General features: G+C 42.8%; 2 protein-coding genes across 5 annotated transcripts; both read left to right on the top strand.

Moving 5' to 3' along the window:
- The first annotated feature begins 71 nt into the window (after positions 1 to 71).
- LOC122835576 (beta/gamma crystallin domain-containing protein 2-like) lies at positions 72 to 6,109 on the top strand. Its single transcript, XM_044124736.1, has 6 exons — positions 72 to 209; positions 1,008 to 1,197; positions 4,849 to 5,229; positions 5,281 to 5,451; positions 5,533 to 6,010; positions 6,094 to 6,109. Exons 2-6 carry the CDS (start codon positions 1,152 to 1,154, stop codon positions 6,107 to 6,109), a joined length of 1,092 nt encoding a protein of 363 aa, XP_043980671.1. The 5' UTR covers positions 72 to 209; positions 1,008 to 1,151.
- On the top strand, positions 5,468 to 26,879 carry LOC122835152 (receptor-type tyrosine-protein phosphatase beta-like). Of its 4 annotated transcripts, none has more exons than XM_044123957.1 (33): positions 5,468 to 5,991; positions 6,094 to 7,235; positions 9,462 to 9,741; positions 10,328 to 10,624; positions 10,840 to 11,103; positions 11,890 to 12,153; positions 12,617 to 12,886; positions 13,835 to 14,101; positions 14,193 to 14,459; positions 15,773 to 16,036; positions 16,746 to 17,009; positions 17,130 to 17,393; positions 17,484 to 17,741; positions 18,119 to 18,388; positions 18,503 to 18,766; positions 18,857 to 19,123; positions 20,227 to 20,511; positions 20,736 to 21,014; positions 21,095 to 21,244; positions 21,475 to 21,748; positions 21,944 to 22,056; positions 22,139 to 22,244; positions 22,511 to 22,588; positions 22,991 to 23,008; positions 23,102 to 23,183; positions 23,683 to 23,773; positions 23,851 to 23,927; positions 24,575 to 24,709; positions 24,819 to 24,941; positions 25,026 to 25,189; positions 25,547 to 25,682; positions 26,201 to 26,320; positions 26,404 to 26,879. In XM_044123957.1, the coding sequence occupies exons 2-32, from the start codon at positions 6,129 to 6,131 to the stop codon at positions 26,300 to 26,302; spliced, it is 7,080 nt and encodes a 2,359-aa protein (XP_043979892.1). In that variant the 5' UTR covers positions 5,468 to 5,991; positions 6,094 to 6,128; the 3' UTR covers positions 26,303 to 26,320; positions 26,404 to 26,879. The 4 variants fall into 4 exon arrangements, with proteins under 4 accessions (XP_043979892.1, XP_043979891.1, XP_043979889.1 ...); XM_044123956.1 differs by having other exon boundaries at positions 5,468 to 6,042; XM_044123954.1 differs by having other exon boundaries at positions 5,468 to 7,235; positions 22,994 to 23,008.
- The last annotated feature ends 222 nt before the right edge of the window (positions 26,880 to 27,101 follow it).

The following is a 27,101-nucleotide window of genomic DNA, read 5'->3' as shown; positions in this document are numbered from 1 at the left end:
AGGATGTTCAGGGTGGAGGACGAGATGTTCCTCCCAAACGGGGCAGGATGTGAGAGGGAGGAGGAGGTGTGATTTACTGTCCGCCTGGACGAGTGCCGGCCCAAAGATAAGAGCAGGAGGGAGGAGAGGATGTGGAGCTGAACTCGCTGCTGTTCAGCACTTTTCCAAGTTCAGGAGCGACTTGGTTTCCTCAGACAGCTCCCTTAGCTGTAAGTATGTGACAAAACAAACACAAAGTCTTTCTATAGACAATAACTGAAGAGCCAGACTCCAGTTAGAAGGTTATGATTCAGATGACGACAAGGAGATTAATTTAAATTATCTATATCATCCATACATTGTCTGTAGCTGCAGCTACCTGAAACCTGAGATGTTGACATGTGTTGATTCCTTTGAATCAGGACCAAAGTTATTAGTTCACTGCAGCTTATCCACGAAAGTTAACAATTATTTCTTTATGCATTCATTTGTTTTTAATAAACGCTTTGTCATTTAAATGATGCTTAGATTTTGCTGCGTATTACACATCTTGTTTTTATTGTCATATTTTTCACCTCAGTTTCTTTATGTTCCTGTTAACACATTAAACCTTCTGTATCAATGCTGGTTTAAAAAGAAACACGTCTTGCCCTCTATCACTGTGTGACTGTCATCTCATCCAGGTTCTGCTGATGCTACCTGGTTCTGATCATAATGGAGGAGTTACTATCTGCTAGCTCTAATCTCTGTTTATGTATTCAACCACTGATAAATTTAGTTCAGTTTCATTGTGTTTTTTATTTTTTGTTCTTCATGAAATTGCCATAATTGTCTCAAAACATTGGATCTGGGAGCCGAACCCGAATGGAAATTGGTTTTTATTCTGCAACCAAATCAGTCCACTTCCACAGTGTGCAACAGAACCGGGCCGTGGCTGGACCTCTCGGGTCTCCTCCTGAGTTTTCCTGCTCAGGTTTATTAGAACAACCGAACATCCTGAGGAATTTCCTCCTTTCTGGTGTTTCCAGCTGCTCTGAAGAGCCTGAACCTCAGATGAATGGGAGGAAGTGCTGCTGGCTGACTTTTTCCTCCCACAAAGACGCACTTCCTCCCAGCTCTGCTGTCCCCACTCATCAGCGGCCGCAGGACACACGGAGGAGCAGCAGAGGAACATGAAGGCCCTGGTTCTGCTTCTGCTTCTGGGATCCAGCTGTGTCTGTAAGTAAAGCGAGATGTTTCTGTTGCTGGTTCTCATCCAGTATGGGATCCTTCACATACCTGTTTATCCATATTTTTTTTCTTGTTATGAAGGACTTCAGACTCCTGAAAAACCCTGAAAAAGCTTTATTAAAATCCTCACGAGTTCTGGTGGGAGGTTAAATAAAAACTACTACTGCGAGAATCAGAACCAGCATGTCGTTGCAGTGTTGCCTTGTTCAAATCTTTTTTTATGGTAAAAAAACAGGGGAAACTGTTTATTCTTTTGCTGAATAAAGCACAAGCGATAGGAGATTCATGTCATGATTCAGACCGGAGTTGAGGGGCAAGATCAAGGTCCCCAATAAGGACATTCTGGGCCAAAGACCCAAATATTTTTACTTTTTCTTTGTTAATTGTGTCAGGGAAGGATATAAACCTAATAGTTATATACAGCGTGTAACCGACAGATTTTGCACTGATTTAAATGAAAGAATGAAATAGTAACCAGTCCCCCACAAGCCTGAAGAGATTTTTAAACGTTAACCAAGAATCCAACAAAACAGCAGCACACTGAACCAGAGAGCCGTCAGGTTGGTTCTCTGCTTTGACCTGAAAGCAAACTGACAATTATTCCTGCCATATTGATGAGTTTTAAACACAAATGGTTTCTGTCCCTTAGTCAAACATTTCTGCGGCTGTTTTAATCAGTTACGTTTATTATTATTTTATTAAAAAATGCAATAATGTTTGCTGATCGTCTAGATCTTCATTCAGGTTTTATGATCTTCATAGAAAGATAAATGCAATGATCATGTTTTTAATTTGGCTGTTTTTTTTCTAATGAACACACCTAGTTCACCGTGTCTAGAATCCTAAAGGCGTAAATGGTTGATTCACCATCCTGAGTCTCTTATTTAGGGTGTGCTGTGGTGGCACAGGTGTTGAGTACAACCCACATATGGAGGCCTTAGTTCTCCACCTGGCTGTTGCAAGTTCAATTCCCGGCCTGGTGACCTTTGCTGCACATCTTCCCCTTCTCTCATTACCCACTTTCCTGTCAATTAAAGGCCACTAGAGCCAAAAAAAAAATCTTATAAATGAATAAGTCTCTCTGGTTTGGGTGCTCAGTAAATACACCTCTGTATACTAAAGTTAGTATTCTACTTGATTTTTACATTCCTGTTCCTGAGATCCTACAGCAGCTCTTAGAAGTCTACACATCTTGGTTAAAGTACATTTTTAAAGTTAAAACTAGGTCGTCATAAATAAAGGCAATAGTTTTTTTCCACACAAAGAATAATATGATAATTATCATACACAATCAAACAGGAAAAACAACAAAAGCTGTTGGAAAGAAAAACTTTAATAAATACGGTAATATGTTTTAATTTATCAGTATTGTATTGAAGGCTGCATGTGAGAAAGTGAAAAATGTCAAAGAAATACAACGGCTAAGTTTTAATTTGGTTCATTAGATTCACTACAATTAATGCTAGATATTAAGTCAAAAATATGGATTCTCAAAATAAATCAAAAATATGCTTTACCAAAGTAGAGCTCACAGCCTGTTCTGTAGGTGTCTGCATGAAAATTGCTTTCCCATTTAGAGGAAATACATATTTACCTGCAACCACAGGGTTGTTGTTTTTGGTGGGGTTTTTTGTTATTTTGTTTGTTTGTTTGTTTTGTTTTTGGTATTGTATTAAAGAGATAAGTGTTAGTGAATCATTGTGTGTTGTTGGGGATGAGTGCATGAAGCAAATAAACAATACAAAATACATTTTCAGGAGGCAGAACAAAATTTTCTCTAAAAACGATGCCAGTAAATCTCTAAACTTCCGTGTTGCTTGGCTAACGTGGTTGTGCTGAAGACAGAAATGTGAGGAGTACATCAGTACAGTGGCGCTTTAAAGAGTTTGATAATGTTTTGCATGGAACATGAAAAAGAAGCCTTATATCAAATGTGAATTATGTTTGCTTTTTTATCTTTAAAATGCCTTGATCTGTGTTATTTTTAAGGGGGTGTAGCAGGTTATTCTTACTTTTTTATTTCTTTACATTTTCATTCTAACTGACTTGCTTGTTGTTGTTTTCTTTGGTTTCTTTGGTTAGTATTAAAATATCCTTATGTGATCTAAAGCATTTTAGTGTGACAAATAAGGCAAAAAGAGAAGAAATCAGGAAGAAGGAAATACTTTTTCATTCAATGTGTTTCATAAAACAAACAGATAAACCAGGACTACAGACTGAATGCTCTCTTCCTCTGGAGTTTAAATTATTTCATGTTGGTACTTTTAAGAGTTGGTAATTTTTTCCTTTTCTGTCTCCTTCAGGTGTTGCTCTGAGCTTATTGACTATTATCAATAATAAAATGTTGAAGAAAGTGTAAACTACAAAGAAATAACAAGGAAACATAGTTTCAAATAGTTTTGAGTGAAAGTAAGTTGTCAGTCCAGTGTTTTTTTGTTGTTGTTTTTTTAAAAGTCAAGAGTTATTTTTAATCCTGCAGGTGTTCTCCTTGTTTGGGAAACTCAGATCCCCCTTCCTTCCCCCATATCAGTCCATAAACGTACCTGCAGGAAAAGACCAGGTTCAGTTCCAACAGTTTATGATTCACACACACTCTGAGACACGGCTTTCAGCCTGACCAGAATGTTGGTCGAGTACCATACTACCAATATGGCTGTCCTAGGTTCGATTTTCAACCCGATGGACTGCTTGGTATCAATTAGGAAATCAGCATGTTCAGCATCTTTCTTCCAAAAATGAGGGCAAGTAGAAGAGGGCTTTGCAAAAATTTAAACAAGGATAATTGAATTAACCCTGGTTAAACACAAATCTGTGATTCTAAGTGATCAGATTTACAAACAATACAGGCAAAGGGGCTCTAAAGACAAAATCCAAAAACCAGAACAATTTTCAGATTTAGGATTGTCGGGTCCTGAATGGCTGAGAATTAGGAGTGCAACGGCACACAAAAATTACCAGAAATCAGTTTATGGTGCAGCTGAGCAACAGATGATCCCCCGTCACTTTGACACCTGCAGCTTGATTTATTTTCTGGCTAAAGTCTAATCTCCAGCATCTGAACCAAGCATCATTCCTTCCAGGAGTTATTATTTGGAGATTATTTGGACCTCAACAGGAATGGAGCAGGATTGGGACCAGACCAGAAATGTTAATGATTATGCAGCATAATACAAAGGTCCTTAGAAACTTGAGTGTCTGTAAACTCTGCATGAAAATTAAGGAAGGCTTAAGCTACAGTGCCTGATCAGTGATGGAGAACATGCAGATAGCTGACTCCTAAAGACACTTAGATCAAAGTTAAAACAAACATCAGGTAGTAACCTAAGCCACCACGGATGAAAACATTGGCATCTGTAGCTGGATCAGTCACAGTCTGAAGCTACTGGTGCCTGGAGCTAATAATTTGTCTCATAGTAAGTGAGGCTGAAAAACTATTGGAACTCGATGCAGACTTATTTACAGTCAGGCCATCAACATTCTCCCTCGTCGTCTGAGATCAGGGTGTGTCGTCACTTTCCTTTTAATCAAAATTCTGAAAATTAAATTGATTTGTTGCCAAGTCACATCAGGGATTAACCATTTCGGCATATACAGATTTAATTGTTTGATGATCCTCATTTCTCATGTTTTTGTTTACAGGCACGACTTCCTTTCCCAGTTTTTCTTCATTTATGCATGTACCAGAGGAGTTATCCAGCAGTCCAGTCAGAACCAACACAAATGACCCATTGCCAAACACCAACAGAGCCCTGGGAACCACCCAACGCATTAACATCTCCGACATCCACAGTTCATCAGCTCATGGAGCTTCAGCCCATAGAGACACCACCAAACCTTCGGATTTACTTCCAGATGATACATCCTCTGTCTCAGAGCTTTTTTATCCAAACACAGACCAAACTGTTTTATCCAGTGTTGATGTGTCAACCTCAGACCAGTTAAATGGTCATACTGTTCCATCTGGTCCAAGTGTGTCCACCACTGACCAATTAGAGGCTCACAATGCCTTATCTACCACAGGTGTGTCCACCCCCAATCAGTTGAATGTCCACACCGTGTCATCTGGTCCAGGTGTGTCCACCCCCAATCAGTTGAATGTCCACACCGTGTCATCTGGTCCAGGTGTGTCCACCCCCAATCAGTTGAATGTCCACACCGTGTCATCTGGTCCAGGTGTGTCCACCCCCAATCAGTTGAATGTCCACACCGTGTCATCTGGTCCAGGTGTGTCCACCCCAATCAGTTGAATGTCCACCGTGTCATCTGGTCCAGGTGTGTCCACCCCCAATCAGTTGAATGTCCACACCGTGTCATCTGGTCCAGGTGTGTCCACCCCCAATCAGTTGAATGTCCACACCGTGTCATCTGGTCCAGGTGTGTCCACCCCCAATCAGTTGAATGTCCACACCGTGTCATCTGGTCCAGGTGTGTCCACCCCCAATCAGTTGAATGTCCACACCGTGTCATCTGGTCCAGGTGTGTCCACCCCCAATCAGTTGAATGTCCTCACCGTGTCATCTGGTCCAGGTGTGTCCACCCCCAATCAGTTGAATGTCCACACCGTGTCATCTGGTCCAGGTGTTTCCACCACCAATCAGTTGAATGTCCACACTGTGTCATCTGGTCCAGGTGTTTCCACCACCAATCAGTTGAATGTCCACACCGTGTCATCTGGTCCAGGTGTTTCCACCACCAATCAGTTGAATGTCCACACCGTGTCATCTGGTCCAGGTGTGTCCACCCCCAATCAGTTGAATGTCCTCACCGTGTCATCTGGTCCAGGTGTGTCCACCCCCAATCAGTTGAATCTCCACACCGTGTCATCTGGTCCAGGTGTGTCCACCCCCAATCAGTTGAATGTCCTCACCGTGTCATCTGGTCCAGGTGTGTCCACCACTGACCAATCAGAAATTCCAACAATGTCAACAAGTGCAAATGTGTTCACCTCCGATCAATCAGATGTTCACATTGTCTCATCTGGTCTAGATGTGATCACCACTGGCCAATCAGAAGTGTCAAATAGTTCTAAAGGACACATGAAGCCACAGCCTAAGACTGAAACAGCATCAGTGTTGAATACATTGTCCACCCTTAATGGAAACCAAATTGGGTCCAATGGAAGCAGAACAGCAAGGCTTGGTTCTTCTACAGAATTCCCAGGGGAGAGCACAGATGGACTGAAGGACCTCACAGTCCCCTTTGAGTTTTCACCATCTGCTGCATCTACATTTTCTGACAGCTCATCTGCTGACATTGACCCAAACACCATATCAACAGCTTATCATATTAATTATACAAAAGGCTCCACCTTAGCTACAACAACTACAGCTTACACACCTGGAGAATCACTCCTTACATCTGCATCCATGACAGAGACAAACCCATCAGATAACCATTACAACCTTGTCACAGTTCCCGAAGCTTCACCTTCAGTTGAAGGCTTTTCTCAACATCCAGACACAGCTAGGACAGTGAGTGAAGTAGCTGACAACACACCTGGTGGCACACCTCAAACTGCACCTGAAGCTACATCTGCTGTTTCAGGATCTGCATATACGTCTGCAATAACACCTGAGATTGGACCCATGACCTCACCTGGGGTCACTTCAAGAACAAATCCTAAAACATCTGCAACCACAAATGCAGCTTCCGCACCTGGAACAACACCTGAATATTCTGAACCTGAAACCCCACCTGGTGCTTTCACGCATGAAGTGAAGCCTGCAGTGACATCAGCAACGCCTACACCTCAGTACACACCTGGAATCTCCACACCTGAATTCACACCAGCAGCTTCTGAACATGAAACGCATAAAACTACATCTGCCGCTAAACATGTAACTACAGTTGCAATCAGAACTACAACCAGAGCGGCAACCAGTTCTGCACCTGTGACCACACCCACAGCGACAAGGCGTGTAGCGTCCACCCCCTCTACACCTATAATGACTGTACCAACGAACCTCCCTAGTATCACCACGCAAACCACACAGTCAACTACAGCGCCACTGCTGGCCACCACACATGTGAGTATACAATCTGTTAAAATAATTCTCCTTTTGCTCCTACTTCAGGGTTTCCCCCAGTGTATTATACGCCTGGCTGGCCACCAGGCTTTACTTGCCACCCCACCAGGTTAAGCGTTTTTTGTTTATTTTAAATAGGTGTTTTTATATACTAGTAACAGTGACAGTAAAGATGAGTTAAGCCAGTTTCATAGTTGCAGAAATGATGTTGCCCAGACCACAGAGCTTAGCAGGTTTCCTGGGGGAAACCCTGTACTTTTATTTATACTTTGATGGTAATACCTGGGATTGCCATGGGGTAGCCGTGACGTTCTCTTCTGGACTTTACCTGGTGTCTTTCCAGGTAGCCTCACTGCATGCCCTCCCTTAACAGAAAATCATACAGGAGGAATGGGGGCATGCGAAAGTTGCAAATTCACATGACTAACACAAAAACAAAAGTAAAACATTCTAACTTCTTCACTTTTAAGAATAGTTTTCTCTTTAAATGATAATACTTTCTTGGCTTTGATTCAGTGGGGCAAATGCCTGAATAATAAAAAGTAATAGAGGAAAAGTGCTATTTTATGAAAAATGCTATTTTTCAGCCCTGCGACAGACTGGCGACCTGTCCAGGGTGAACCCCGCCTCTCGCCCGGAACGCAGCTGGAGATAGGCACCAGCAACCCTCCCGACCCCATTAGGGAAGAAGGGTGTAAGAAAATGGATGGATGGATGCTATTTTTCATACCCAATGCCAAGTATGGTGGTGGATGAGTAGTTATTTGGGCTTGTTTTGCAGCCACAAGACCTGAGCAACTTTCAGTCCATTAAATACTCTGTATGCCAAAGTAATGGAAGTCAAGTATAAACTCAAGCGCCCTACAGCTTGGCTTCATGCATGCAGCTCAGTTCCTGCTGGGTCATCAAAAGAATAATGACTGACATAAGGGCAAATATACAAGCTAAAAAAGAAACAAAGTTCTTGCAATGGCTCATTCAAAGTTTATAATTTAACCTAATTAAAATGCTGTGGAAGGTCCTTAGGAAGGCTGTACAAAAATGTGCCATCATTCATCTACAATAATGAGAGAAATAGTCAGATTGAAAAAAAAAAAGCATAATAATTGTCTAATTTTGCCAGAAGGACATTAGAGGTTCCTCTGACACTTAGTGGTTAAGTTTCATTACTTAATCATTGTAGATGCATATACCCATCAACACTGTTTTATGAAGAGTGTGGTCAAAGTCCGCTAGAGCTTGTATTGTACTCCTTAAAACAGATGTATGCAAACACTGTAGAACTTAGGAGTTCTCATTTCGTAAAATCTGCTCTGACCTGCTGGAACAGAGTAGTTTATCCTCCAGGTGAAGATCAAGATTGCGATTTAAGTATCATTTAAGCGTTTGCAATGAGGGGTTGATGAGATGAAGGATGTTTTTGTACCCAAATTTCTCATTTCTACCTGGGTCCCAGGTAGATTACAACTCTTCCATAACCCTGAGAGGATTAAAGAGATGGAGCAGAGTTTAAATGCTCATTAATCAGTCTACTCAACTTCACAAAACTTCAAACTGAACTTTGCGTTTTGTGTGATCAGCATATTTGTGGCCTCTTCCTGACTGGAAAACTCAACAATGGCTAATGTTGTTGGCCCTAATGGAGCCTGGCTTGATGTTGAAGGTTGGTGGAGAAAATGTCCGGGGCGGGCAGGAAGGAAGGCAGGGTGGGTCAAGCCTCTAATTGGAGTCAAAGAGTCCGAGTCAGAGTGAACTGAGTGGAGACCTGGAATGGATGAGACGAAGAATGAAGCTTAGCTGCAGCCGACATCACATTGGTCAACTGCCACTCTGGACATGATTTACCTGCACTGGATGGTACCTGTGTCACGTGACCTCGTCTGTGTGTTAGCCTGGGTTGAAATGCATCATGTTTACCTTCTGTTAACGGGGCGGACAAGCAATGCTCCCAGGATGTTTGATCCTTGGACTGTTGTGGAGGATTGGAAAGGTGAGGAAAATTGGAGCGATTTGATCTTCCATGACTGTTGATCAGAAACCTCTGGAATAAGTTAATCCCAGATTTTAGCATTTGGTCTTTGCCATAGGCTATTAAATTATTTTGGCAACCCCCTTGCCTTTCTAGAGTTCTAAACTTGATAGAACCGCGCCATGACCTCTGAAGTTGAACCAATTGAGGTAAGACAGTTTTGAGGTTACAACTCATGAAGTGACCTCCTGTTGCAGGTCCAGACCGTCGCTGGACCAAGCTGCTCTGTGGAGCTAACAGAGGTCAGGACCACCTGGGACTCAGCAGTGGTTTGGTTGACTGCTGCCTGTCCATCACCTGACTTCACAGCCTTCATGGATGCAGGCTCTGGGCCAACCGCGGTCCGCTGTGATCAGGATGGAAACAATGGATATATGTTTACCTGCAACATGACAGAGCTACAACCAGGAACTTTGTATGAACTAAGGGTGATCTCTGGGAAGGATGAGGAGAGAAGCCTTGGCTCAGTGCGCACAGGTAAGAACTTATTTGGAATAGTTTTCTCCATTTATGATCCTGTTCCTTTTAATGTTTCTCCAGGTTGATCTCCATTAAGGTTAAAACCTTCACATCAGTTTGAATTTCTGGTTAATGATAGAACATGAACACATTTAAATCAAATTCAGGGTATATTACTTTTGATTTAAAACTAGTTGAAAAAGGACTAAAACTATGAAGTATTGTCATTTCAACATCAGTTTAACATTTTCTGTCAATGTCTCAGCCAGTGTTTCAGTGTTACTGGGTCTCAGCAGTGGATTGTTTTTCAGTCAAGGCATTGCTACTGGCTCACTTCCTGCCTCGCCTGCAGGGCGCCTGTGTTTGTCTTAACTCAATGCTACATTCTGTTGTATTAGATTAGAAGGTAAAACACTGACTTACTTCAGTCCAACCAGCATTTAACTGGTTTCCATCCTATCCAAACCTGTCAATAAACTGAACCCTGAGCCTACCATAACCTTTTTACAGCCTATCTCAAACTTTCCATAACCTGATCAGTTATTCTCCCAAAGTGTTCTTTCTGTCAACATCTCAAAAGATCTTCTCCTATTTCCTCCCACAGTCCCAGTTGGTCCAGCTCAGCTTGAGGTCCAGTTGGACCCTGAAAGCATGGCTTCAGTTCATGAAGGATCCTCTGGGCTGCAAGTCCTCTGGTCCCTTTCTGCAGGACATGTGGACTGGTATAATGTAACTCTGGAAGATGTCCACTCCGGTATGGTTCGTAGCACCATAGTCATGGGTTCTGCAGCTCCCCAGTTTGGTTTCACCTCACTTGTCCCAGGAACTTTGTACAATATCAGTGTGTTGGCTATCTCTGGAAACAAGACTGCTGCACCAGTGCACACCATTGCAGTTACAGGTGAGATACAGGGTGGAAGATCTTGGCATAGTAACAGAAATTTACAGAATTAAAAAAACAAAAACTGCAGACCTTTTTACAAATCTGCTAGAAAATTTAATAAACTGGTGTAGTTTTGAAGTTGTGTTGTCCATCAGCACAACTTCCAGATCTAGATACTGGAAGATGTTATTAGTTTACCATCTTCACTACTGCCTGTCTTGGTATTCCTGCAGCCCCTTCAGCTGTGGACAGCCTTCAAGTAGCATCCTCATCTTTAGACAGCCTTGGTGTGCTCTGGCAGCCTGGCCCGGGACGAATGGAGAACTTTAAGGTCCTAGTGATGGACCAGGATGGGTTTCTCCTGAGGAACATCACTTTGAAGAACACTACGACCTACACCACGTTGGATGGGCTGCAGCCAGGGACACCGTACAGAGTCACCGTTGTTACAAATGCTGCAGGCCTGCAGAGCTCCACCTTCATCCAGGCCTACACTGGTAGGTGCAAATGCTGAAATGATGTTGATGAAGCATCTGAATGGTTATCCTGTGTGGTGAAGAGCAGTTTTGTGCTGTCTCACAGAAAGACATTTTTTTAAACTTTACATCTGCTGACCAGTCTGAGACTTGACCAAGGAGGAAGCAAAACCTGTACTCACTATGCTACATAGTGAGTACAGGTTCTGTACTCACTACAGAACCTGTAGTACTCACTACTACAGAATATGTAGTAGTGAGTACTACTAGTAGTGAGTAGAACCACTCACTACTAGTATATGGTGATCTGATAGATAATTAGATATCCTTACCTTGTTTTCCTGAAGTGGGGTCTGATTCTGAAAGAATATGTGAAGTTTAAATGACATCAGGTTGTGAGTTTAAGGAGTTTATGGTTAACTGGTTTGTTTATCTCCTTTTGCTTCTCTTAATAATGTAAACTTTTTCTGGCTCTTTTCAAGCCTGAAGTTTCGTTTCCACAAGACAAAGCAAAGATCAAAGTCTGATCGGGTCACAACACCAGATTGACCATCTGAAGTGATGTTTGACCTAATGAGCAGTTTGTTGCTGAAAGAATCTGGTATTTGTCCATACAAGGCCTAATAATGACAACCTTGAAACACAGCTGAAAGACTTTTGCTCAGATAAAAACATTCTCATATAGAGGAGGTTGCAAAATTTTTCCAGCTGATGTTTTCCAGCAGGTGAAGCAGATGAGGTGTCAGGAAAAACAGCACCAGAGGGTGAAGATAAAAAAAACAAAACTTGTTATCTCTTTTTCCTCAGTCCCAGCAGCTGTGGCAGATCTGATTATCAACAACGATGGAAGCTCAGAGAGTCTTCGGGCCTCCTGGACCCCACCTAAAGGGGGTGTGGACTTTTTTACAGTGACCCTGTGGGCTTCAGGTTTGACCCCTGAGCAACGAATCCTAGCCCCCAATGTCACCCAACTGTTGTTTGAGGGTCTAACCCCTGGACGCCGCTACCAACTGTCTGTGAACTCATCAGCTGGAGGCCTGATTTCGGAGAGCAGGACTGAAGGAAGGACAGGTGGGTCCAGGACCGTTTAGTTAGTCACATTGCATGTGGTTTGTTATATCAGCACCGACATACTGGAGAAGACCCTGAAAAGGTGATCGTGTACTCCATATCTGATTTACAAACAAAGTAGCACCAGTGAGCTACACAGGAAAACATGCCCATCACTGCAGCAGTTCTGTGAGATATTCATCGATTTTCACTGTATTAGAGATGAATACAGTTCAATTCATGTTTGGTTCAACTCATCCCATGTTACTGGTCATCTTTAGGGTTTATCTGAAGTAAGGCTGACCTTTTTGAGGAGATGTGTAAATATAAATTAAAAATATTATAATATGGGTACACAAGAGATGTTGGTGATTTTGTAGCTTTTTAAGTTATTTTGCTATTAAAAATAACATTAAGCCTCCAGCTGTTGTCTATGTACCACAAGGCCCTTTTAAAATGACTGCTCTGTGTCCTTATGTTTCAGTTCCTGACCAGGTGTCCACCCTCTCCATGTCCATCGACAGTAGCAAGCTGCAACTCAGCTGGTCTCCCCCCAGAGGTGACTGGGAGAACTACAGCGTTCTGTTGACAGATGGCCTTGCTGTTCTATTTAATAGGACCGTCAGTAAGAAGAGCAGAGAGCTTCTGGTGTCCGTCCAGAGCCTCGGTTTAGTTCCAGGACGGCTCTACTCTGCTGAGTTCACAGTGCACAGCGGCGGTTTGAGTAAGACAGCCCACTGCAGCAGCAGACTAGGTTAGCCACTGTTATAACTATCTTCAATTTGATTTTATAAAACAAGTCATGTGAATGGACTGATACACTCGGAACATTTCAGCCCAGTTTGGTTTGTGTTGCAACAGTGCACAACAAAGCAGAGCTTAAACTACTCAACTGATTGGAGGATAGGACTTCAACAGACAGAAACAGATTCAGGTCAGATTTTGGCAGAAAGAGAAAACCACAGTCTGAATTTAAGGATGGTACAAAACACTATTCACGCATTGCCAAGATAGACCAACTTAGCTACTAGTAGAGTTTTTGAACTGTGGTATTAGGCGTGAGAAGCTAAAGGGTATCCACACATGCACAGGGAAAATATGCAAACTTTGTGCAGAAAGATCCCAAGCCAGGATTGGAACCCAAAGCATTCTTTCTAAAATAATAAAATAAAACTATAATTTCACAGAAAACTAATGTACTTGTTTATGGTAGTGAAGTAGAACACTGTACATTCCTCCCTAAAGATCCCATTATACATATCCATCAAATGTGATCCATGTATTTCAAAGACATGAAAACACATGATGTTCTACATAGTGCCCCACATAAACGCACCTTGGGTGTTGTTTGTCTTCTGTCCTTCAGTTCAGATGTCCCAAAATTCTGTAGCAATACACAGGCCTGTTTGTGTCTTGGTCTGAATGAGAAGAAGAAGAAAAAATAATAATAACAAAAAAACATTCAGTGATTGTATAAGCTGGGTTGAAGGCAACTGGATTTCTTATTTAGATTCTAGCCTCAAAGTGCACAGTTTAGAGTTTAAAGTTTAGGAACTCTTATTGACAATACTGCTTCACACACTGTAGGTCTTCCAGTTTGGTGTGAGAAAGACTGTATCCACCAGCAGAAACTTCATCTAGGATTTAATTACTGAACTTTCAGTATTCTGATACTAAAAAGTTAAATCTCCCATTACCCCAGCACCTCGTCCTGTACAGCAACTTGTCCTCCGTCATGCTGATGAGACGTCTCTTAGTGTGCAGTGGAGACAGCCTGTTGGACGTTGGGACAGCTTCACGGTGCTTCTCACAGATGAGGACCTCGCCACTCCTGACACCCAGAGGATCCTCAGTGGTGGGTCCAGAGAGTGCACCTTCAAAGGCCTCACCTCAGGACGCCGCTACACTGTTACCGTGAAAACTAGCAGCGGTAACCTGAGCAACTCTGACTCCCTGACTGCATGGACCAGTACGTCTGAGGCCTTTTTTGTTGTAAAGAGTGCTGCTTGACAGGTTACTTGGTTTATTATTTCATAATCTGCCACCATCTGTTCTCACAGCACCAGCTCCTGTCAGCAGGCTGCAAGTTCTTAACCTGGACAGCACCGACATCCTGCAGGCTCAGTGGGAACTAGCTTCTGGAGACCAAGACTCATACCAAGTTCTGCTGGTCCGTGACAGCAGTGTCATCAAGAACAAGAGTGTCGCCGGTAACATCAGCAGCATAAGCTTCCAGAACCTGAGACCAGGAGCACAGTACAAGGTGGTGGTCACCACCATCAGAGCCGGATACACTTCCAGACAGACTGTGGCCGAAGGACGCACTGGTAAGCTCACCAATCACTGGCATGACATTTCTATCAGTTGTCCTTTTCAAGAGAATAGTGTAGGATTATTCACCCCCTGATGTGGAAGACCGGCCACAGTTGAGTGGTTGCATGGGAGCATGAAGGTTGTGGGTTTGAATCCCAGTCTCAGTTATTTTTGCATAGAGTTTACATGTTGTTCCCATGCATTGGTGGGTACTCTCCACATCCTCTAGTTTCCTCCCACAGGCCAAAAATATGACTTTTAGTTCAGCTGATTGATCTAAATTGCCCTTAGAGTTACATTCACAAAGGTATGTTTACCTGCTCAAATACAGCCAGGCTCTGTGAGGGTATCAGATGGTATTATGAAATGTGGTTGAATTAGTGCCCTTGCTAAAGCTCATTTCCACATTTGTGATGGCAGCGTTAATACAGAAAAATCCAGCACAAATTTTATTGCTTTCAAGTAGACATCTTTTCAAGGGGCACTCATGGATTTTTCCTCAGGTTTATAGATACTTGAATAAATTTAGCTATAACTAAGGAAGAAGAGCTATGGAAGAAGAGGCTGCTGGAATGGCTTCAGATCTGTTTTAAGTTGGCAATAATGGGTAGGAGACACCAAAGACAGGACAATCCCTTTGCACTGTTGAACACAATAAGATGTGTTTGTAAAAGGCAGCTGGAGGCCTTCATGTCTTGGGTAGGATCATCAGTAATAATGGAAACATGACTTAAAGAAGAAACTTTTACTGACACAGTTACTCTTGGATAGTGATACAGCCTCAACTGTAGGAAGGGATAGAGACCAACAATTAAATATTGGTTTCAGAGTCAATGTTTACAGATTTCAGGCTATTTGGATGGGTCTTAGGCGGCAGAGCAGAACAAAAAGAAAGACTCTCCCTCTGTTTGGATTTGTTTTCAGCAGAAAGCCGGATATTATTGAAAAGCTGGAATTTGTGTGGAATTTTCAGGAAGTGTCGACAGGGACAGCAACACAAAAGAGTGTCCAGGTCTGTTGGTCAGAGACTTCCCGTTAGGAAGAGCCTTGGTGTTTTGCCATTGAACTTTCTGAGAGTCTTCACATATCTCATTATCCATAATCTTCAGCATTCCTGATGAATTAAAGTGGAACCTTGGTCCCATCTTTTCTTTTCTGAGATTGAAATCTTGAAACCTATTGCTACAGTTAGATCTCTTTAAGATGATTAAACTCTTCCCTGCTTTCAGAAAATCTAACCGATACACACTGAAGTGGTATGCATGATGTCACTACTGTCCAGTCTTAACATCCAACTGCATTTCTAACTCAACCTCTCTTCCCCCAGTGCCAGCGGCGGTCACTGATGTTCGGGTCAGTAACAATGGTCGCACAGATTTCCTCACTGTGTCCTGGAATCAGGCTGCAGGTGAGGTGGACAGTTACTTGGTCACCCTGAGTGACCGTGACAGGACACTGCACACTCTGGCCGTGTCAAAGTTCAACCCTGGTTGCATCTTCAACTCGCTGGTATCTGGACGCCTCTACAACATCTCCATCACCAGCTGCAGCGGTCGCTACAGAAACCACACCTTCATCCAGGAGAGAACACGTGAGCAGTTCTTCTCTGAGTCTGAGTTCTGGGTGTTTTTCTCCATGCAGGTTCCAATTCTCTCTGGATTCTGGAGTGTCTCCACAAAGGTTTCCTGTTGTTTTGGCTTGTTTCTTGCTTGGTTTTAGTTATCAGTGAAACAATGAGAATTTGTCTGTCTCTTGGTGTTTTTGTTCACACTTTACATGCCTTTACCTGGAACCCAGGCAAACCCTGTCTTTGCCTGGGTTCCAGCTTTCTCTGTCCTGGTTCTTATTGTGTTTCTTTGGGTTCTGTCTGTCCCTTTTTTAGTTTTAATTATTTTTCTCTGGCTTCTGGCTATTACTGTCCTGGTTCTAATACTTTCTTTTGCATTCTATTTGTCTGTGTCCTCGTTCTGCTTGTGTTTGTTTGGGTCCTGGCTAACACTGCCCTGGTTTTAATTTCATTTCTCTGGGGTTTGGATTTCACTGTCCTTGGTTTAATAATTTATTTATTTTTTTTTTTGTCATGAATCTTTTTCTCTTGAATTTGTTATTGTTTCAGCTCTTGTCTCAGGGCTCTATTTTGGTTCTTGATCTCTCTCCCTCACAAAATCTTTTATTCTGGATTATGAATGTCTCTGTCTTTGACTGTTCCAGCTACTGATTTGATCAAAATGTTAAAAAAAAAACAAAGTTCCTTCCCAGATCCATTAAACAAGTTGTCGTTTGTTTCTTTGACCCCTTAGAGCCCTCAAAGGTGCAGAACCCCACAGCAACTCATGGGGCTCGGGATGACTACCTGAAAGTTTATTGGCGTCATGCTGCTGGAGACCTTGACTTCTACCAGGTGTTCATCAAACACAACAACACCTTCCTGCAAAACAAGACAGTCCAGAAGACACAGAGCGAGTGTGTGTTCACTGGGCTAATACCAGGACGGCTCTACACAGTACTAGTGAACACCTGGAGTGGTTTTTACGAAGCCAGTGCGTCCACCCATGGAAGAACCTGTGAGTAACTCCCCGCCATTCATAATCTTATGAATCAAGATTATGAATATATTATTTCTAAATATATGATGAAAGGTTTTACGGGCTCTAACCACAGCTCTTGTGCTGTCCCTGCTTCAGTCCCAGCAGCGGTCCGATCTCTCAATCTTGCGGGACGGGGGACTGAGGACCTTCGGGTGACGTGGTTGGCAGCTCCAGGTGATGTGGATCACTATGAAGTGCAGCTGCTGTTCAGTGACATGAAAGTGTTCCCACCTCTCACTCTGGGCAGTGGGGTGGGGGAGTGTGTCTTGTCATCACTCACACCTGGGCGACTCTACAAGATCCTGGTTTCAACCTTCAGCGGTCCAAATCAGAGGGCCCAGTTCATAGAGGGTCGAACAGGTAAAATTTAGACACAGTCATAAAAAATATTCTAATGCAGCCATAAAATACCCTGCATTGATTTTAATGTGAGTGCTTTGGTTCTGTTAGTTCCTAGTAAGGTGAAGAACATCCATGTTAACGGTGACAGCAGTCATCTGAAGGTGAGCTGGACACCTGGACCGGGTGATGTGGATGGATACTCAGTCTTTCTGTACAGAGAGAGTCGAAAACTGGCTGTCCAAGCTGTCCTCAAGCACCAAAATGAGGTGACATTTGACTGGCTGCAGCCAGGTCAACTGTACGGTGTTATGGTTCAGTCTTCAAGCGGAGAGCTGCTGAACAACAACACATCCACAGGACGTACAGGTGAGAGCAAGAAAGAGGTTTGCAGCACACATCAGTTGGCCCTCAGTGAGCTGTGACAGTTTTCTCCATCCCATTGTCCGAAGTTTGTGCCTTCCCCTTTTTTCTTTCTGTCCTTCCTTTATCTCTCTTTACCATGTGCCCTTAATTCATTTCTACTTGTCCATCTGCTTTGTGTCTTGTCTCTACTTTTTATGTTCTGCTTTCTTTAGTTTCTTTCTTAATCATGTCCTTTTTTTTCTAGCACCATCCAAACATCCTTGGGTCCATTGTTTACTTGTTCCATTACTTACTTCCTAGTTTGCCCTTTCTTGTTCTTTGTGAAGTCCAGAATTTTTAGATGAAAAATCTGCAGTTACACCATCCTTTCTGTTTTGCAGTCCCGTTAGCAGTCACAGGTCTAAAGGTGGAGCCTGTCCTGAGCACCTGTAGCCTGCAAGTGAGCTGGCAAGAAGCTCTTGGTGTGTCTGATGGATACATCCTGCAGGTTCTGGATGAAAGAGGCAGCGTCGTCGCCAATGGCTCACAGCCCGTCAGATTCACCCGGTACCGGTTTGATGGCCTTACGCCAGGGAAGAAGTATCGAATCCTGGTCCGGACCATCAGTGGGGGACTCCAGAGCCAGGGAGTTAGTGCTGAAGCTCGAACACGTAAGACTTTTGCTTCTACTTGCATAAATAGAGCATTGGTATCTGTTCAAGAATAAAATAGAAAATGTACCTGGTCATTAAGTTCAAATCTTCGTCTGTTTTCTTCTCCATCAGACCCAGCATCTGTTACTGATCTGTCCATCAAAACCAGCAACACTGCCAGCCTGTCTTTCCAGTGGTCCCCACCAGAAGGAGACTTTCAGCATTATGAAGTCTTTTTGTATAAAAGTGATGAGTCTCTGCAGGAGAGTCGGCGGGTCCAACCCAGTATTAAGCAGTGCTCCTTCCAGGGTCTCAGACCTGGAGCTCTGTACAGACTAGAGATTGTGGTCCACAGTGGATACCAAACCAACCAGACCTCCATGTGGGGAAGGACAGGTGAGATTTGACTCCAATTCTCAGAGTGGAAGGTGAAGCTGGGAGGTGATTGGACCAGAAGGCTAACCCAGTGAACATTGTCCTTTTCAGTACCAGCGCCTGTAGCATTTCTCAGGGCTCAGAGTGGAAACCAGTCTGACACTCTTTTAATCAACTGGAATCGCAGAGATGGTGATGTGACCGGATACCTGCTCTCACTCTACAGCCCTGATGGATCCCAGCAGGCTGAGCATCAGCTGGGTTCTGAGGTCACAGAGTTCATATATTCAGGCCTTGTTCCAGGTCGGCAGTACCGAGTCGATGTGTTGAGTCTCAGTGGAGAGCTTCACAACCTAGCCAGCACTGTGGGTCGTACTGGTAAGACAAACTATCACGTTAGAAACAGATGTTTTCAGTCAGTAAAATTTCAAGAACATGAGAAAAGTAGTTTATAAAGATTTTGGATCGTTTTATTGTGAGAGGTTCTGTCTTTATTTGCCCTTCCTTCTCAGGCTAAGTAGCACATCTAACATCAGGGTCCAGTGTTTCCCAAATGCAAAACAGGCAAAGTAGAGGGAGAAATTTTAACTGAGAAAATGATTAAATGAAAACTTACACAACAATGAGGACATTGGCAGGAAAAAAACAGGGACCAGGTTCCAAGAAGGTATGGGAGAATCCAGTGAGGAGTGAATGAAGGAGAAGCAATTAAATATTGGGAGTTAGATTGCTGGAACAATGGACTGGGACTAATTACTAACACGCTGTAGCTGAGAGCAGAGAGCCAAAGGCAGACTGAGGGAGAGAGAGAGAGAGAGAGATGACAGAAGAGCAAGGAGGAGGAAACACTGACAGCTGGGAAAACATAAATCCAGACAGATTTTTAACTCTAGATGCCCTGTCTGATTCTTTCTATAGCACAGCAGCTTTGGTTTAGTTTTGCTTTGGTTAACTTTTGGCTTGTCTAATTTTACATCTTACAAACATTTAACATTAACACCTATTTTTGGCTAAACTTCAGTTAATTTGATTTTTTTTTTTTTAAATCTATCTAATTGGCAGCTTAAATTGATGTGTCTCCCCTTTTTGCTTTCCTTCTGGACCCAGCTTGTGACAAGGTTGGGGCCTGTTGTGGCGGAAACATTAGTTTTGACAATGTTATAGGATGTAAAACAAAATCTAACCAAAATAGCCTAAATTTTATTCAAACATGGAGCAAAGAAGAACTATGCCAAAATTAAATGGCACCAAATGTCTAGATCTCCTACTGTTTAGAGGGCGAAGATGGCTGATGGAAATAGGAGCAACCAGGTTTATATGTATAGGGAACATTGGCCAGTGTGCTGCCTCTGTTTGTTTGTTTCTCTTCCTTTCTACCTTTCGGTCTTTCTCTATCATTTCTTTCAAAGGTACTTGCTCAAGATCAAAGACAAGAAAGAACTCTAAAATATTTGTCCTCAATCATTTCATCTAACTTACAGCTCCAAAACCTCCGTCCTCGTTCTTGTTTGGGGGAGTCACCAACACCTCCCTGGAGGTCACCTGGAGTGGTCCAGTAGGTTCTGACTATGATGACTTCGACCTGCAGTGGACTCCCAAGGACCAGCTGTCTGTTATCAACCCATACCACAGCCGAACATCAGGCAGTCGCATCCTAAAAGGGATGTTCCCAGGACGACTTTACACCTTCAGCCTTCGAACTGTCAGCGGGGCAATGCAGCCTGGTGCCACCTACAGCACTCCCATCCAAAAGAGCATTCGAACCAGTAGGTGGCAGCATTGCACTTTTTTCAATAATTTGGATATTGGTACATCAGAAATGTGTCTGTATTTTAATCAAAGAGATTTCCAGGTGAGAAGAATTAGCAATGGAAGAATAACCGATTTCAAAGTGATCAATGCCTAATCTTCAGTCTGATATAAAAAACTAGAGCTCAGCCTGTTTTCAAGCAACTCAGCATCACCTGATCTGAGGCTTTTCTTTCTGCAGAACCAGAGCGAGTCCATAGCCTCCACTGTCGACCACAGAGCTCTACCTCTATCTCCTGCTCTTGGGGACCTCCACAAGCTGACTATGATTCCTACACCATTGAATGTCTTCACCAGGACACTCACACCCTGGTCTACTCACGGCGTACAAGTCGAGAGTCCACCAGCTTAATCATCACCCAGCTTGAGCCCCACAAACGTTACACTATCTCTGTGAAGGTCATTTCTGACGGGACGACCAGCGAGGAGGCAGAGGACCGTGTGGTCACCATGATCGACCGTAAGACAGAATTAAGCTTAGCACGTCTGCTAGAGAGAGGGTGGATGAGCTAACCAGATTTTCTGTTATGGTTTCTATAGGCCCTCCTCTGCCCCCACTGACTACCCGGGTCAGTGACAAGTCCACTTTGGTCACAAAGTCCTCGATATCATTCCAGTTTAATTGTAGCTGGTTCAGTGACGTCAATGGAGCAGTGAGGTTCTTTACTGTGGTTGTGATTGAATCTGAAGGTGAGCATCTTTAATTATGACCAGAAACTGGTCAGGTCAGTGGATTAGGTTCTGACAATGAAACAGATTTATTTTGACTTCATCTCATGCGACTTTTTGGTGAGTTATAGTTTGACACTCTACCCCGTAGTTCTAGTTGAACACTGATTATTTAATGTGTAATTTAACTTTTAAGGGCCTTCCCTACTCATGAGTCTTGTTAACATGCAACCTCTGACCCATCTTTGTAGGTCTCAATGACTTGCAGCCAGACCACAACCACCCTCTGCCCTCCTACCTGGACTACAGATACAACAGCTCAGTTAAGTCCTACCAGACCAACTACTTTCCCAGCCTTTGCTCAGATGACTTAGACAGCAGCACTCAGATCTATAACGTCAGCCTTGGGACTGGGATGGACTCTCTAGGTGGTCCATGTGACCACAAAGACCCCAGTCATGCAGAGTCTAGCAGAGACCTTATCTACTTCTGTGATGGACCTCTGAAGTCAAAGACTTCATACAGGTACTAAACACAAACAAACAGGTCAGACTTTAAATAATCTGTTTCCATGTTTCTCTGTCTGGTGTCTTGGCCAATCCCATTAATCAGCAATTCATAAAGTAAGGACCGAAAAAGGTCTTGTGCTCACTGAGAATTAGTAAGAATCGATTGTTGTTCACTGTTGACCCTTGTGTCTTTTCTTTTTGCTCCTCTCAGGATCAGCATCCGAGCCTTCACTCAGCTGTTTGATGAAGAAACTACAAATTCTAGATTAGCTTCTCCTCTCTTCACTGACACCTTCTTATCTCTGCCCATCATCACGGAGACAGGTCAGGAAACAAACAGTTTGTCCTAGAGATGATGTCAAAATACTGAGATACTGCATGGATTTATTTTCTTTTTCTCCTGCAGAACCTATGAGCGGTGTCATTGAAGGCATCAGTGCCGGACTTTTCCTCATCCTCATGATAGTCGCTATCACTGCTCTCCTCATTTGCAGGCACAAGGCTCACAAATTGTGAGTATCTATAGACGTATCCCTGTGGAAGGTACACCTGACACCTATATGACACCTAACAGTACAACAAACAACACATGACAGGTTCAAGACACCAGATGGCAAAACGCACAACACCTGACTGGTACAACACACAACACACCACAGTACAGCACACAACACCTGGTAATAGAAATACAACACAGGCGTAACAGGTGCATGGCACATGTTTAGCACCCGCTAATGTCAACTGAAATAAAAGGCGTTGTTGTCGCTGTTTCCATCAGGGTGGAGGAGAGACCTGATGTCAGGAGATGTATAAGGAGAGAGAGGTCAGCAGCAGGAGTCCAGATGGGAGTCAGAGGGTAGGAACCAATGAATAAACAAGCGCTGTTATTGCTTGGATGATGAACATTGCTCTGACCAAAACAGAATGGAGTTCCATCTACAGCCACTAGATGGTATCACAGCTAAACCCGGACAAATTTTAAACATTTAAATCCATTCGCTGTCAGTAGATTTATTAATGATGCTATGGAGAAGAGTAACAAAGAAATACCATAAATGGATTGATGCATAAGTATATTGATAGATTGATTGATTTTTGGTGAAAACCTTTGCACAACCTAAAGTTTAGTTTAGACAATAATCTAATGAAAGCAGAAACGAACCGATCAATCAGTTTTCTTCTAAAAGATTAAATCAGTTTTTAGCGATATTTATCAAAGACCTGTTAAACTCTAATGCCTCTTCGTCTTGTTCCCCAGCAGCAGGAGAATCTCCAGGTGAGATATCCTGATGACTTTAATTAGTATTTTTTGTTTTTAAATGTTTGGTGATTCCTCCTTGCAGTTACAAGTTTTGTTTGTTGTTTTCAGTCCCATCAAGATCCTGAACTTTGAATCTCACTACAACAAACTGCTGGCCGACTCCAGCTACCTCTTGTCTGAGGAGTACGAGGTACTTCATCTTCTGTTGAGCTAGTCAAGGAGCGGTTTCAGCTTTAGAAACCAGTTTAAGTTTAAAGTATGATTCTGAATCAGTGGCTCTGCAGGTTGCCTCAGGTTCTTTTCTTCCTATTTCTCTTTTTGGTACTGAAACCTGCTTTGCTCCAGAGCAGTACGGGTTTCATGTCACAGAGGTTTCTTATGTCTGAAAGAAGCATCTGCACAGATGTTTTTTCAGTTTGTTAGGAAAAGGTATTTTCTTATCATGATTATGAGTGGCCATCTAAGTTACCTCAGCGTGAATGGATCCGGAGTCAGAAAGCCTCGTTGATCTACAGAGCTTTTTAGATTAGTTGAAAACATATCCAGGAGACAACTTGTTGAACCCATCAAGTTCAGACTCCTGGTTTTTTCACTCATCTGTCTGAGTAAAAGCTTTGCAAGCAACTGAAGAAGAGCTCTAAATTTTTGTTGCTGTAAATATGTCATGGTTCTTTCATTTTCCTCAACAGGACCTGAAAGATGTCGGCCGTAATCAGCCACTGGACTCTGCTTTGCTGCCTGAGAACCGTGGGAAGAACCGATACAACAACATCTTGCCCTGTGAATGATTTTTCTTTCAGCTCAACTGACCCATTTGTGTCTCCAGCTCACCGTCTCTGTTCTCTCTCTTTCAACAGATGACTCAACGAGGGTCAAGCTGTCTTACGTGGATGATGATCCCTGTTCAGACTACATCAATGCCAGCTACATCCCAGTGAGACACCAGTACCTCCCCAACATTTAAATTTTGTGCAGAACCCCTTTGGTTGGTTATAAATGGGTTTTAGACTCAGACTTATGCTCTGTCTTTATGGCTGTATTTTGATTAACTTGAATTTCCACTTGCGGTTATTTACTGAGTTTTAAATGTTACTTTTGAGCTTAATTTGGGTTTGGACCAGCTGTTATCATGTGGTTTTGTTTCAACTAGTTTTGTACTTGTGCATATTGGTTTTGATGGGATTTGGACTTGTTCTTGACTGGTTATGGTGTTAAGTCTTGAGCTTTGATTTAGACTTGGATTTGGATTGGTTTAACACTGTAATTCATGTTCTGAGCTAGTTTTTTATTGATTGTTCACTGGTTTTGAAAGTATTTGTACTGGCTGTTGGCTTGATTTCCACTGTTGTATAAGAATTTGACCTAAGACTGAACTGGTTTGGGCTCAATTTTAGAATGAGTGTTCCTGGTTCCCTGCAGTCTAAACATAAACTTTACTTTGGTCAAATACATTCAGCCTGTTTTGATGCTGTATTTAAGCAGACACCAGGAATTATTTTTTCTCATCTCGTTTCAAAGCTGCTTTTGCTCCACCTTCCTATTTCAACAGAACTGAGTGTTTGGTTTTCTCTGTGTTTTTAGGGTAACAATTTCCGCCGGGAGTACATTGCCACGCAGGGACCCCTTCCAGGAACAAAGGATGACTTCTGGAAGATGGTGTGGGAGCAGAACGTCCATAATGTGGTCATGGTCACTCAGTGTGTGGAGAAAGGCAGGGTGAGTATGAGATAACCCAGTGCCGTTGTGTCTGAAGGAGTTTCTGAGACTCTCCTTTGGCCGCCTGTGCTTAAAATATTTGACGTTTTCTCTCTGATTCCCCATCCAGGTGAAGTGTGATCACTACTGGCCATTTGATCAGGATCCTCTGTACTACGGAGATCTCATAGTTCAGATGCTGTCAGAGTCGGTTCTTCCAGAGTGGACAATCCGAGAGTTCAGAATCTGCAGTGTATGTTCCCCCAGCAGGAACAACATTCTCATTCTCTGTCACTGAGTGAGGTCAGACGATGATGTGATGTTTTTGTGTGTTCAGGAGCAGCAGCTGAGTTTCGTCCGCCTTGTTCGGCAGTTTCACTACACAGTGTGGCCCGATCATGGAGTCCCAGAGAGCACGCAGTCGCTCATACAGTTTGTTCGAACCGTCCGTGACTACGTCAACAGGACTCCTGGTTCTGGTCCCACTGTGGTACATTGCAGGTAAAAAGAATGCTTTGAAATTAATGGGCAGCTTCTCCAAAAAATCCACCATCTGATATAAAGAAAATAAATTCAATTTGAAGCTTTTTAAATGATGAGTTTGATCTGCGTGCAAAATTCTGAAAAAATCTTTGCAGCACTGATATAACTTGAAGTAGAATAAATTTTATTTGAGAGTCAGAATGTGGATGAACTTTAGTATGTTTTCATTTTAAAGTTTTAACTCTTTAAGCTGCAAACATCTCATATCTCCACCCAATTTGTTGGTGTGCTCAAGGTGTTACATCTTGGTGTAATGACCATAACTTATTCTTACTTTTTCACAACTTTTAACTAAGTCTGCTGTGTGTGTTTTAGTGCCGGAGTGGGGCGAACTGGAACCTTCATCGTCCTGGATCGGGTGCTGCAGCAGCTGGACACAAAGGACACGGCAGACATATACGGTGTTGTCTTTGATCTGCGCCTCCACCGGTCACACATGGTGCAGACTGAGGTGGGTCCGGTGCATCCTGGGATTAAGAACGCCCATTATGGTGCAGCTGTACTGATAAAAAGTGATTGATTTTAGTACAAAGTTAGGCATTTCACCATAATTAAATGGAAAAGGAAATAAAGATGATAAAATTCAGAAAAAAAAGTTTGTTACAGAGCGGTTAGCAGTCCTACTACTAAATTCTCCCATATACTACCTAGGAACTAAGGACGTTCTTAGTTTAGTTTACCTTTTGAGTAGGTAGACATGGGTCTTAGAAAATATTAATTTTCAGCAAATCTGCATGAAAATTGTTTCCCAAAAAAGGGTTCGATAAGACCACGTCTCTCTCAGACCTGTCTGCAGATGCAATGAAGTAGCTTAGAGATGGTTAAATCTGGGTGAACTCATGCAGATCTTATCCATTACTCCACTAATGTACTGAATTTACCAATTCAATTCTGAGTAAAGCTTAAATTCCCCACAGCTCTGCTTTGGTCATTCAAACTGTTTCTAACACAAACCTCCTCTCTGACCAGGGTCAGTACTTGTACTTGCATCAGTGCATTCGGGATGTCCTCAGAGCCCGGAAGCTGCGCAGTGAACAGGAAAGCCTCGGTCTCCCCATCCTAAGAATGTGAATCCCACCTGGCAGAGAGGTGAGCAAGCCACAAGTGACGGCGTTTGTTATCAATAAGCATCAGAGGAATCGCTAATTAGAGGTGTTGTTCCTTTCCCACAGAGACGCTGTGATTGTACTGCCTGCGGATTTACTGTTGAGCTAACAGAGAAACACAGTCATTTATTTTTCTATCAGTGTTCATATTTTATTCTGCAGATTTATGATAATTTATGTAACGTAAACTGGAGTGTGTCTGTGGTTGTACTTTGTGTTTCTGTGTCACAATGAAGCTGTGGGTGGAAACAGCCTCAGGAGACTGAACATTTTGATCAGCTTCGATCACCAGTGCACCCTCCAGCTGCTAATCATTTGTTCAGACAGCAGCAGACTCAGCTCCTCATTGAACGTGTTTATGCAGATGAACAGCAGTACCTGTATGTTACCTGTTCATCTTCTTCTACCTTAACCTGTAAATGGAGATCTGCTTAAAGCCATTACTGTACTTGTAGAGGTTCTGTACCTGAATGTGAGCCTGTGCCTGTACCTAAACATATCTGTCTGAGAACAGCTCATTAAACACACAGCACGTGTACAAATACCTGATTTCTGTGTTTATTGATCCAAACTAATTCAAATCTGCTCCAACAAGAGACATAAAAGTAGGCAACTCGGCATCAACATCGCAACATGTCAGAAACACAGTTACAGCATTTTCACAATGCTGCAGAACACTCCCACAATGTGCCAAAACACTGTAACTACACTGCGACACTACAACAATCACTTAGCATCACTCTAGCATCTCTTTAACCATCTTA

This window comes from Gambusia affinis, linkage group LG08, assembly GCF_019740435.1.
Source record: "Gambusia affinis linkage group LG08, SWU_Gaff_1.0, whole genome shotgun sequence".
NCBI classification, from domain to species: Eukaryota; Metazoa; Chordata; class Actinopteri; order Cyprinodontiformes; family Poeciliidae; genus Gambusia; species Gambusia affinis.
The sequence above is the reverse complement of the archived record's forward strand: the minus strand, read 5'-3'. Positions and strand labels throughout refer to the sequence as shown.